The sequence below is a fragment of the Gorilla gorilla genome, chromosome 2 (genome assembly GCF_029281585.2).
Source record: "Gorilla gorilla gorilla isolate KB3781 chromosome 2, NHGRI_mGorGor1-v2.1_pri, whole genome shotgun sequence".
Taxonomy (NCBI): Eukaryota; Metazoa; Chordata; class Mammalia; order Primates; family Hominidae; genus Gorilla; species Gorilla gorilla.
In genome coordinates, this window is record NC_086017.1 from 139,513,116 (window position 1) to 139,526,786 (window position 13,671).

Sequence of the window (13,671 nt, forward strand, 5' to 3'; positions counted from 1 at the left end):
CATTTCTTACCTGACAGAAGGAGTGCCCATGTTAGTGATATCGCTGTGCTGAATTGTGTTTCGTCTTGGACTTCTGTGGTGGAGTGTGTTTTTCTGGTGTGATGTAGTAAGAGAATATGTGCTTTAATGACAGGCAGATTGCATGCTTTGAATAAATGTCTTAACCTCTGGGGGCTTCAATTTCCTTGTCTGTAAAGTGAGATCATCATTAGCCACTATCATTAGAAGTGAATGGAATCAGGTGTGTAAAGATTTTCCCCATCATAGGTATCCAACTCTTTCTCCATCTTCCATATCGGCCCTGTGGTAACATAATGCAGCTCGTGTGCACGTCAGTTGAGTGCCTACTATTTCATGCAAGATGCTGTGGAGAACAGAGATGAGCACAGGATGACTCCACCTCAAACTGTTCCTGCTGGATGTTTTCAGTAGCCTCAGAAAGTGCATGGTAAAGGGAAACCAGATCATGCTGGGCACACTACCATGCAGAATCCTCAAAACACCAGAAAGCTAAGTTGAAAGACAGTCGAAAAGCCAGAAGGATTATCGAGCTCATCGGGCCTGGGAGCAGTCAGAAGGGGGTGTTCATTTGTTCTCTCATCCACTTGATCAGCAAACTGGGCATATTGTGCTACCCAAAAACAGGAAACATGGGAGGTTGGGAGGGAGGGATGCAGCTGAGAGTTAGCTCTGAAAACTCCATGGGCTAGTCCAGCAGGGAGAGGGCTGTTGCTGACCTTCCCCAGGGTAGCTGCTGGCATGAGCTTCCAGGTGAGACAGCCTAGACTGAACCTGCCTCTGCCACATCTGAGTCTCGAGGCAGGCCTGACTGTCCTGGGCTTTGCTTTCTCACCCAAGAAAGGGGGCTCATCTTACTTGCCCATTGGCATTGATGTGAGAGTCACAGTGGTGGCATGGAGTCCCCTGTCTTGAGTCTTCCCTCTCTGCTTCTGCCCCAGGAGCCATCTTTTTGGGCTCAGGCTGTGTGGGCTCTACATGTTCAACCACTCAGGAGCCACAGCTGCCTGCTGCCTGCTGCCAGCACCCTGACTGGCTGAGCCCCGAGTCTGGCAGGGCAGGGTGTGGTTCTGCTCGACTGTCAGAGCTGAGGCCGTGGAACATCAGGCCTGCCTTGCAGTCCCAGCGTTTATCATCCCAAGTCTCAGCCTATTTGTTTTGTGACCTTGGAGACATCAAAAACCTCTGTTTCTTCATCCATAAAATTGAATGTCAAAATATTGACCTGCCTGTGGGGTTTTTTATGAAGAATAACTGACCCAGAGGATGGCAAAGCTTCTTTGTTAATCAGAAAGGACCAAACTGCTTAGCAAGCATGAACTTGAGTTTTAAAAAGTGTTTGCTTGTTTGATGTGTTCCTCCCTCCCTCCTTCCCCAGAAGTGCTTGGTGCTGGAGGGATGGGAAGGATGTGAGGGAGAGCCTCTGCAATCACCCGTGCCCTCTGGGGAGCTAGGCTCAGGGGACGGACCTCCCAGAGGCCACCATGGTGGTATAGGGCAGCAGCACCTCTCCCCATTCCACCTCCCAGCCTTCTCTGCTGCCCTTCTCACGCGTACCCCGCCTGGGACACTGGGGGCCCCTGGGCAGCAGGCCCCAGCCCTATCCTCCCATTTGGTAGACTCTTTACCCTTGGGGTTTTGTGGATCCTCTGAGGGCCTGGCCAGCCCCAGGACCACCCTGTTCCTGCAGCTGTGGATGTGGAGCTTGGGCCCAGGAGGAGCTCCCCAAAAGAGGGCCCATGTGGCTTGGCTCCTTTCAGTTACTCTTCCCACTTGCATTGAGGCCTCCCACATTCCAGGCATGGCGCTGGGCACTGCAGATAGAAATGGAAAAAAACAAAGCAAAGCCTGGTCCTCATGGAGGTTCCATTCCAGTGCGGGAGTGACAGCCAGTGAACAAAGGGATGCCAAGCGGTGGGAAGCTCTATGATGAAAAACCAAGTGGGCAAGGTGCTAGAGAGTGACAGGGATAGGCCAATGCCTGTCTCTTGCTGGGAGGGGTGACTGAGGGGGGGGCTCTGATACAGTGGCATCCAAGCAGGTATGGGAAGGAAGTGAGGAAGAGAGGAACTGCAGGTGCAGAGGCCATGAGGTGGGAGCATGCCTGGCACATTCAGGGAATGGGAAGCAAGGCCCACATGACTGAAGGGATGTGAACAGTGGGTCGGGGTCACAGCAAATAAAGTCAGAGACATCACGGCGGCTGTGTGGCATTGTGAGTCCTGGAAAGGACTTCAGCTTTTACAGAGTGAGATGGGAGGCCAGTGGAGAGCCTGGAGGCAAACCCCAGGGTCACATCATCTGTGTTTTTCCAAGAACAGGAAGAACAGGCTGTAGGGGAGAACAGGCTCTTGGAAGAACAGGCTGCGGGGGAGGGGGCAACAATCCAAGCCAGGTGAGGCTGGCACCAGGGCAGGCAGTGCAGGGACAGGAAGGGGTCAGGCACTGGACCTACTTGGAAGGTAGAGCCGACCCTGTCTCCTGATGGCTGGTTACAGCTACAAGAGGATAAGGAGAGTCCAGGTGGGTGGAAGCCCCAGCTTTTCCCCTGACATCGGAGCGTTGCCCTGGAGAAGCGGAAGGCTGAAGGAGACTTTAGGTTCTGGGCGTAGTAAGCTGGGATGCCTGTCAGCCATTCAAAGAGGCAGTTGGGTGTAAGTCTGTATGCTCCCAGCTCCAGTCTCCACCTCCCCTGGAACTCAGACGTCTGTGTCTCTCTGGCAGCCTCAGAGACAGCTCCTACTTGCAGAACTCCCAGCTCCCCTCCCCTGAAGCTGGCTCCTCCCTGCTCCCACCTAGCATGAGGCAGATCCTCAAACTAGAAACCTGGGAGCTGTTCTTTACACATCAGCTGTTCTTTACACACCAGCTGTTCTTTACACACCAGTCTCTCCTTGTCCCCACATCTAGTCTGTCACCACCAAAATATGTCTTGAACTCTGAGTATCTTCCTTGCTAATTTCCATGTTTCCTTTCTTACTTCTCTACCTCCCCTGAATCTATTCCCCAAACTGTATAGCCAGTTTGCATCTTTTAAAACCGCAAACTGGCAGTGTCATTCCTCTGCCATCCCCTGTGCCCCATCACTGGTGGCTTCCTGGTGCTTTGTCCATGGCAATGGTGGCTGGCCCATGTCTCCAACCTGCTGTCTCCCTGGACCACCGCACCTCAGCCAGCCCTGCCACCCGCAGTTCCACTGGGGGCCTGGTTCTTCCCCTGCCCAGGGCCTTAGGCCTGCTCTGCTCTTCCCTCTGCCTGGAATCCCTGTGGGTGGTTTGTTACCGATCTGGTCTTGGCTCCAATGCCACCTCCTCAGGGAAGTCCTCCCTGACTACCCACAATGAATTAGGGCTCCCAGTTGTTCGCTCTCATACAGCCTCAGCCTTTTTTCTCACAGTACCTCCCACAGTTTCATAATTCCTCGTGTATTCAGTGGTGATCTAATTAACATCTTTCTTCTCTAGAAGACAGCAGACTTTATAGAACCCAACTGTCTAAAACTATCTGTTTTGCTCGTCCTGCTGACATTCCAGAGCCTGGGCCTGGTCCTGAGAGAAGGTTGCTACCCACGTGTTGAGAGAATGTGCGTGCGCCACCTCAGCTGCGCCCCGTGGACATTAGCGAATGTTTGAGGAGTGAGTTATTCAGTAGATGGAGAGAGGCCCTCAAAGTTGGCTAGAAGATAAATGACTAAAAGGAAAGCCTGTTTTTCTCATTCTTAGGTTGGTAAAATTATCTACTTTTCTTTATCTCTGGTGTTCTAAATGGGTCTTCTGTTCCGAAGCATCCCTCAGTGAGCATGGGCTCACTGACCACCCCGTGTGGCAATGCTGTCTGCATGTGCCTGTGAGAACCCATGGGAGTGCCACGCTGCCCTGTCCCCATCTTTATCTGCTCCACAATTTCCTGTCTAGGCCCTTAAAATCTTGATTTGCACAGTTATTTATCTTTGTGCTCTTCATGGTGCCCTGGTAAGGCATTCTTTATGATTTCAGTCCTGAGAACACAAGCCCTGTTGAAAAGAGAACATGCTTTGAATAAAGCCTGCTTGACATTCGGCTTGATGGGGAGGAGGAGGGGGAAGGGGCATCAGGGCAGCATGAGGCCCCTGGCCGCCCTCTCTCACAGGAAGGCTCATAAACACAAGGATCTCACTCAAGCCCCGGCACGTCTGGAATCTCAGCTCGGTGCTTTGCCAGGTATGATTTTGCCACAAGGGGCATTTCTCTTCCAGAATCTGATGCAGTCACTCTCTTCAGAGCGGCTGGGCATTTATCTGGACCTGTCACAACCAGGTTTCTCAGCAGCTCCTGTGCTGGGCACTGAGGACGCAGCATAGGGAGAGCGCAGTCCTTGTCTTGGGATTTAGAAGGGAAGAGATGCACATTTGATAGGCCAAAATTAAGAAATCTGGCAGTGCCAAATGTTGGAGCAGACGTGTATCAATGGGGTGTCTTGGGCCTTATTGGTAGAAGTTGATTTATCTACCTAGCAAAGTTGAACAGCCATTCACCCTGCAATCCAGCAGTTCAACTCCAGGAACTGTGTCCTTGAGAAGCCCTTGCACATGTGCCCATGCAGGATCCTTGTGACAGAAGAAATTCATTGCAGCATTTTCCAGCAAAGAACTGGAAACACCCCCAGTGCACATCGATAGGAGTCCAGGTTGTGCTAAATACACAAGGTGCGGCAGATGGCATCGGCAGCATATGAGCTGCAGGTGCATGCACTATGTGCACAGATTTTTAGTATCATAACTGGCACGATGCCTCATTCATACAGTTCAGAAACTTATACAACAAAGCAAATTACTGATTAGGAATGTGTACTACATATGTAGTGAGCCTTTACACAATCATACACACGTGTGTATAAAAAGAAAGGGAATGCTGTGCGCCAAATTCAAGGCAGCGGCACCCTCCTGCTGGGGCAGGTGGGAATGCTGAGTGGGGAGGACCACACAGGTAGGTATGAGTTATCGATAATGTAGTTCAGGGGCGGAGAGGGCAATGAGCTCATGGGTGTTTCGTATATAATTTAAATCTGTCGGCACACAGAGGCTGGGGCTGACCTGTAAAGCAGTGGTAACCAAACAGTGAGTCAGGTTCCGATGGTCAGCTGTGTCTGGAGTTATCAGAGAAGCCCTTGTAGGAGGTCCACGGGAGCAGGGGTTAGGGATGAATGGGAATTTGCCAGTGGAAGAAATCCCAGGGAGCAGCCTCAGGGGCAAAGCACAGAGACATTCAGAAGCACAGCATTTACAAGGATTCATTCAAGAGTCCCTTGGCAACGTTTTCAGGGTTGGGGAGAATGTGGGGCCGAAAAGGCTGTGGAGTTGGGCTGCGTGGTGGAGGCTTCCTGGTGGCTGAGCTAAGGAGTTGGGGCTCAGCCCTGTGAGTGAGGCTTTTCAGCAGATTGCCTTGTGGGGCGGTGGAGGGGGTACCAGGAGACCGCCACCCATCACCGGGAGTCCCCATAGAATTCCAGCTGACCAGAGGATCTTCCTGCTCGTGGCAGGACCATGACAAGCTTTGAAAGCCATGAGGTAGACGATGGGAGCCCACAAAGGAGGTGGTGACAAATAATTGCTTTATCAGAGAAACATTTTAGAAAGCCGCACAGGCTGCTGCAGGCGCCTGGGAGGGAAGAGTTGTGACCTGGGCCCCACCTCACTGGACAGACGACGCTTAGTGTAAGGTGATATTCTCCAGTGACTCTGAGTAATGTTCCCAAAAATCTCATTCTCCTATTGCCTTTTCAGACCATTTCAGAGATGTTTTCTGTTTCTTTGTGATTGATCTTGGCTGTGGCTTTTGACACTGTGCGTCTCACTTTCTCTGCCCCCTGACCTCTGGTTAGGTAGTTAATGATCTTTAAACAAACACTTGAGTATTATGGCTCTCCAGGAAAGGTCCTGGGCTCATGGGCCATTAGCAACACACTCTCCCTTTATCCAGGGAGAAAATGAGTGTTTGTACACCCTGACTCGGTAGACAGGGATGCTTGCAACCTAAGTGTCAAAATTCTCTTTAACTATTTTTGATGGCAGGTTTTCTGAAATATGTTACATATTTCTCTGCTTCAAATCCATGAACAGTTTCCTCTCATCTCAGAGACAGTGGATCATAGGTAGGAATGTTTGTTCATTTCAGGAACTTTTATTGGAGACTTTTCTATGTCTGTTCCTGATTTACAAACTGTGAATGCAGAAATCTGCCCAGTATAGTAGTCAGTGATATTTTAGAAACAGAGATAAGATCAGGTTACTCCTTTGCCTAAACTCCTCCAGTGACTTCCGTGCCTTGCACTCTACTGTGGGGCCTGAGCCTTGACCTCTGTGTTAGTCTGTTTTCATGCTGCTGATAAAGACATACCCAAGACTGGGTAATTTATTTTTTTAAAAAAAGAGGTTTAATGGACTCACAGTTCCACGTGGCTGAGGAGGCTTCACAATCATGGTGGAAGGCGAAAGGCACGTCTTACATGGCACCAGGCAAGAGAGAGAATGAGAGCCAAGTTAAGGGGGTTTCCCCTTATAAAACAATCAGCTCTAGTGAGACACATTCACTACCAGTATGGGGGAAAGCACCCCTACAATTCAATTATCTCCCACCAGGTCCCTCCCACAACACATGGGAATTAAGGAAGCTACAATTCAAGATGAGATTTGGGTGGGGACACAGCCAAACCATATCAGCCTTCCTCCCTGCTGTCTCCCTCCCCACCCTTGCTGCAGCCCTCCTGCCTCGGTGTATTCCCAGACTCACCAAGCTAGTGCCCTCTTAGGGCTTGCACTTATCAGTTGCCCCATTTAGAGCTGTCTTTCTGTGGGTCTTCACACAGCTGTCTGCTTCTTATGCTAAGGTCTTAGCTCAAATTCACTTCTTCGAGACCTTTACCCCACCCAGGCCTTCTCTATCACATCACCTGGCCTTGTTTTCTTTATAGCATATGTTGTCTAATATATTCATATAATATTAATATAGATTAATATTATATAACTATATTAATATATATTTGCATGCATGTAATTTATATATTAATTTTATATTGATATGAATTGAATTAATATATATAATTTTTCCTATATAGGTAATTTTGTTGTTGCTGTTGTTTCAAGATATTAAGCTCTTTGGAAACAGAGGTCACTGTATTTCTTCCCCTAGAACAGTGCCTGGCACACAATAGGCACTCTGGGAATATGTGTTGAATGAATGAAGAGAGAGCCTGCCCTAGGCTACCCACAAGCCAGCAGGCAGCAGATACACAAGACAGTGACCATGCAGCAGGCTGTGGGATTCAGAGGGGCTGGGTTACCACTAAGGAGTCAGGGACAAGTTCTGCCACTGGGAGTTGGGACAGGCTTTCCAGAGCAGTGGTGTTTGTCCCAGGCTTTAGAGGGCAAATGGGCACAGCTTGGCCAGCTGAGCAGCAGGGGAGGCCATTCTGCGGGGAGGAGGCAGGCAAACCTGGACAGAGGGCTGGAAAATGCTAGCATGATTGATGGAAGGGAGGAACTTGAAGGGACTGGAGCCTGGATTGGAGCAGGGGTGAAGGGAACTAAGGTAGTCAGGGATTTGGCTGCTATGACCCCTGCCTTCCCCCCAGAAGAACAGTGAGACTTGGAGAGTGGGGCCCTGGCCCTGCTTTGCTGGCGGCCCTCGGCCTTGTGCTTTCAGTGTGGTACCCGCTCTGGTCCAGAAGAGTGTGCCTGGGCCCCAGACCCCCCTTGGCTGGTCCTCACGGTGCCTGCAGGTGGTGGTAAGCACAGGATTCTCTAGCTGCAGCTCCCCTCTCCTCCCCACAGCCCCAAGGCTTGTTGGTTTCATGTGCTCTCTTGCTTACTCCCCATCAGGTGGTGAAGAAGGTGAAGTCCATGCAGATGTTCCACATGCCCATCACTTCAGCCATGCAAGGAGACCGGCTGGGCATCTGCGTCACCCAGTTTGACCCTAAGCTGCTGGAGCGCGGGTTGGTGTGTGCCCCCGAGTCCCTGCACACTGTCCATGCGGCCCTCATCTCTGTGGAAAAGATACCGTATTTCCGGGGGCCCCTGCAAACCAAGGCCAAGTTCCACATTACAGTGGGCCATGAAACAGTCATGGGCCGGTTGATGTTCTTCAGTCCTGCTCCAGATAACTTTGACCAGGAGCCTATACTGGACTCTTTCGACTTCTCTCAAGAATACCTTTTCCAGGAGCAGTACCTGTCCAAAGATTTGACACCAGCAGTGACAGACAATGATAAGGCCGACAAGAAGGCCGGCCAGGCCACAGAGGGCCATTGTCCTCGGCAGCAGTGGGCCCTGGTGGAGTTTGAGAAGCCCGTCACCTGCCCTCGGCTGTGCCTGGTGATTGGCTCCAGGCTAGATGCGGACATTCACACCAACACGTGCCGGCTAGCCTTCCATGGCATCCTGCTCCACGGGCTAGAGGACAGGAACTACGCCGACAGCTTCCTGCCCAGGCTGAAGGTGTACAAGCTGAAGCACAAGCATGGCCTCGTGGAGCGGGTGAGCATGCCCTTGCCTGGCCCCACACCCCTTCCCTTCTTGCTCGGGCAGCTGGGCTCCATGGCCTGACATCTGTGATGAGAGCCAGAAAGGCCCTCAGAGACCTTCTGGTGCCAACCTCTGTAGTTTCTGTACAAGGCATCTGATGCCCAGAATGGTCAGGTGGCCACAGTTCTCTCAGCTTGTCGGTCACAGAGCCAGGGCCAGCACCTGGGCAGGGGGACCCCCACTGTACCCAACCCCACCCGGCTATCCCACCCCCGCTTATTTACATGGTAGATGTGGCACCCATGGGTCTGAGCAGGTCTGGGCTCCCCCACAGCCAGTGTCAGATGGCAGCGGTTAGCACTGGCTTCCCTGGCCTGCTGCCCTGACCAGGCCCCACTCTCTTGACCTTGGTGGGCACTGTACCTCCATCCAGCTGGGATCTGCCCATATGCCCCTGCAAGCTGCCCATGTCCAGAGGGAAACACTGCCCATCAGTGGTGCCAGGCCAGGTCTTTCCTCACCTGTGGACTGAGGGGAAGGGGCTAATGGTGGCCAGGTCTTTCCTCACCTGTGGACTGAGGGGAAGGGGCTAAGGGTGCCAGAGAGCAAGAGGAAGGAAGGTACAGGAAGCTGACACAGTGGGAGGTCCAGCCCCTGGCTACCTAGGGTGCCTGAAGTTCACCATCGCTGGATGCAGGCCTTAGGCATGTAGGTGAGCCAGTCTAGTTGAAGGAGGATGAGGCCCTGGCTGTGCCTTGCTGGGCGGCCCTTGGCCTTGTGCTTTCAGGGTGGTGCCTGCTCTGTCCCAGGAGACTCTGACTGGGCCCTGGGCCTCCCTCGGCTGGTCCTGTGGTGCATCAGCACCTGGGCCCAGTGCTGGGTGGGATGGGCCTGCCACTAGGGTGGACAGAACATGGTGGTCTCCCCCAAAGTAGTGGAATCACCTCCTCCCATGGGGCATCCATCCCCAGCAGCTGTCCACACAGTGCTGAGTGGGAATCCATGACCATCGGGCCTTGAAGGCAGGATGGATGGACAGCCAAACCTTGCCGTCTCTTCTGGCTGGCTCCCTGGCTGTGGGTCCAAGCGGATCAGCAGTAGCTGTACTGGGACATGACTGGGCTTTGACTGGCTTAAAGAGCACGGAGTGCTGGCAACCCCACTGTCGGGGGCTCAGACTCCTAGCAGGAGGGGTCTGCCCTGAGGCTTTCAACAAGGGCCTCAGTTCCCCACAGGAGCCTGATGAGGTCCCCTGGGTTTAGTGCAGGTGCCAGCACAACATCTGGCCCATCCACGGTGTCACATGTGGTGGGCTTCCATCGCCAACCCTCCACTCCAGGTCTCCGTCCACAGGTTTTCTCCTCTGGGAGAAAATCCACTGGTTTTCTCATCTGGAATTCTCTGTCACTGCAGCCCCTTCCCCTCCCTTTCTCCTTGTCTTAGGTTCTTCCTGGGTGCTCCACCCTGGCCCTCTTCTTTTCCTGCCCCTGTACCTAGACCTGCCCTCAAGTGGGGGACTGAGGAGCAACCCCTTCCTCTCCCTTCCCCAGACCCAGAGCTTGGACCCTTAGCTCCGGGGGGCCGCTGGGGCCTGCTCAGGGCTCCATCAGCCTTAGGCCAGCCCCAAGATGCTGATTGAAGATGAAGGTGATAAAGTGTGTGTCACTCGTTTGTCTAGCCTGATTTATTAGCAGTGTTTGGAATATAATTATTCTATAGTAAAATATCTGTGAGAGAGTAATATCCCAATTGGTGTGGCTCCTGGGTCTAATTGCTCCCACTCAGGCCTGTCAACAGCGGTGCAGCAGTCACTTCCTTTGAGAACTGGGAGGGAGGGTCTGTGAGGAGCAAGTAAACATATGGCCGCAATGACTCATGCCTCCGAAGGGCTGAGGGAGGGGCCAGGAGACATGCCTGGCCTATGTCCTGCCACCAACCTGGGGACACCAGCATTTTCCTGCTCAGTCCAGGGAGGCTGGAAGTGGAAGCACAAGAACTGTAGGCAGTCCACAGAAGCTGAGTCCAAATCCCATATAGACAAACCTGAGCAGAGACAGGCTTCCTCCAACCAGGGACAGCCGCACAGGGTGACTGTGGATGTGTGCAGAGGTGAGATCCTATGAGCCCAGGGCTTTGGTCGAGGAAGAGGGCCTTCCTGAGGCTCCACAAGGGAGGAAAGGGCATGGGTGCCCAGGCTAGGAGCAGCTCCCCCAACTCGCAACCCCCTGAGGCTCTAGCTGAATGGGCACCTGCCTTAATGCTAGGGGCTGGCTGTAGGCTGGGGCTTCTGTGCCACATGCTCTCCTCTGGGCCCCAGGGCAGGAATGAGCCTGCCTCCTGCCTCCCTCCACTCTGTCACCACTCTACTGATTAAGCATATACTATGCGCCTTTACTAGCTACGTACTTTATTTTGAAACCGTTTAATAACCCTGAGGAAGAGGTCATTATTTTTCCTATGTACATTTTTCCCCAATTAAATCAATCAAATTATGTGCAAATATTTAGGAAAAGTAATATATGCACATGGTAAAAAATTTCAAACAAGACAATAATTATTCAGTGTAAGGAAGTTTTCTTCCTACGAACCCAGGTCCCCTCCCCAAAGGCAGCCAGACTGGAAACCAGCCCAAGAAATGTGAAGTGACCTGCCCAAGGTCACAGGGTAGTAAAGCTGGAGTTTGAACTCAGGACTAGCTGGTCTCTTTTGAGTCATGAAATTTCCACTTTGTCAGACAGATTCTTGCCCAGTGTGTCAGAAGAGTCTGCGTTCTCTTGAAAAGCTCGAATCTCTTTGGTGGGAGACTTTCCTTCCTGGTAAGGTGGAACTTGGAGATCATACAGAGTAGGCTCAAGCCCTTGCTGTACCACAAAACAGCTGTACGCCTTGGGCAGCCATTTAATCTCAATTGTTCATTCCTTCGAAGGATGGTCTTGACCTCATCAGGTTGTTTTGAAAGAGCCATCATAGCTTCTGGCTTCATATGTAAGAGCCGACTCTCATCAGGTGAAGCAAGAAGGTAGTGTTCCTGTTGCAGCTCCTGAGTGATTGGCTGAGTTTGTTCCAAAGGGGCAGCCCTGTTTGCTTTGAGTAGGCCCCAGATCACCCAGAGATTTTCAGGTCATCTTGCTTGACCAGGGGCTCGGCCATCCGACAGACTGGTCCAATGTGCAAGCCTGGGCTTTACTCCCAGCCTTACCACCTGCTAGTGTGAAAAGTTGAGCAGACCATGAGACTTCCATGTTAAGTGGGAATTTTCACAGTGCTGCACCAGGGTTAGATGAAGGTGAGATGGGGGATTGCACATAAGGTTCTGAGATCAGTGCTTGTCTCCTACTGCATCCTTATTGTTTTATCATTATTAATATTTAAGCTCTTAGAGTCAAAATAATAATGCCTGGAGCGTGGGTCCACTCTTTTCCCTGGGACTCCATTATTTCTCTTTGAAGCACAGGAGCCAATCCCCCTGGTCCCTATCAGGAGCCGCCCAGTTTTGGTTGAAGAGGGAGGGGCTAAGAGTCTGGTAGGCTCATGGGTGTGGTTATCCAGCGCAGGGGCCAGAGAAGTGCCCTATGCTCTTCTTTCCCCACCGTGCTTGGCTGACTCTAAAAATTCCTGGGCACATCACAGTTACTAGTCAGCTTTCTGGACATGTCTATTCAAAGAAGTTTCTGGAAGATCAGAGAATCTTGAAAAGGTGAAATCCAGTCTCTTGGGCAGAATCTCCACCACCGTGGTGAGCCAGCACCCAGCCTTTGCTCTGTGATTCGGGGCAAGGCCAGCACATCTACTTTGCAAGCACAGTTAGCCTTCTGAGAACCTGGACTTGGGTCTCTGAGCTATCTCAGTTCATCACGAAGGGAGACCCTGGCACTATACCTATGTGTTAAGTGAGCACTTTCCGCCAGGGGGGCTTAAGGCATATAGGCCTTCTGATCCCATTTCCTATAAAAGCATCCTTCATTCATATATTCGGATGTTTACTGTGCTCCTATGTTTGTGCCAGGCACTGTGCATACAAGATAGACAAAGTTCTTGTCTTCCTAGGGGAGGCTAGTAGTGAACAGTAAATTAGACATTTTCAGGTTATAATAAGGTCTAGAAAGAAAATAACAGCGTGATGTAAATATGTGATGCTGAGGACAGTTATTGAAACACAGAAGATGCTAATTTCCAAGCCTCTGCAGACTGTGTTTTTATTTCCTGTGCTCTGCATCACTGGCTCACACTGGAAGCTGGTCAGGTACCCTATCAGTTGTGGCTTAACTCATTAGTATTACATAGAGCAAACTATGGCCCATGGGCCAAACCTAAACAACTGCTCTTGCCCCAAATCTAATAATCTTAAACAAGCTTATTTTCTCTGGATTCTTCTTTCAGCTGCTTCGATCAAACACAATTTAATTAACTTACCATTGGTAAATGGCTTTCCTTGCTTGGCTAACAAATGAGCCACCCGGAAACCTACTTTGGTTGCAGCCTCATTCTCAATTTTTATTGTTTTGCGTGTCTGCTATGATGAAATATACTGTTTTAAGTTTTCTCTTTTTTGACATTGTTTTTCTGTGAGTTGGGAATATTGCGATGTCAGTGTATCTCATATTCTGTTAACACAACTAATAACAAACACAGTACTTTGCCATGTAATTTGATAAAATAATAATCCATACCCACTGCGCCTTAAAAGCGTGACATTTGAAGTCCACTTTTCTTGTTTTCATGTGATGGGTATGCACCAGTAATAAAATAAATAAATAAAATGTGTCACTGGGTGAGGTACTGCAAGTTTGTAACTATGTTACCACCATCTGTAGTTTACTGAGCACCTCATCAGGTCTCAGACCCAGCTACTCAACTCTGCCACTGTGACACAAAGGCAGCCATAGACAATATGTAAACAAATGGGCATGACTGTGTTCCCATAAAACCTTTTGTTGTGAACATTGAAATTTAAATTTTATATAGTTTTCACATGTAACAAAATAATATTCTTTTGATATTCTCCAACCCATTAGAAAATATAAAAACCCTTCTTAGGTCACAGGCCATACAGAAACGTATCAGGAAGAATTTGACCCTTTGGCTATAGTTTTCCACCCCCTGATATAAATGGTTAATAGGGCTCTTGAAATAGAATGAGCATCCTGCGAGGA

General features: G+C 50.6%; 1 protein-coding gene across 2 annotated transcripts in view; it reads left to right on the forward strand.

Moving 5' to 3' along the window:
• EEFSEC (eukaryotic elongation factor, selenocysteine-tRNA specific) overlaps positions 1 to 13,671 on the forward strand; it is a 256,685-nt gene that overhangs the window by 180,770 nt on the left and 62,244 nt on the right. For both annotated transcript variants that reach the window (XM_019022999.4, XM_055381498.2), the window contains exon 5: positions 7,874 to 8,530. In XM_019022999.4, the coding sequence (XP_018878544.2) occupies positions 7,874 to 8,530 (657 nt within the window). The remainder of the gene's footprint in view (positions 1 to 7,873; positions 8,531 to 13,671) is intronic.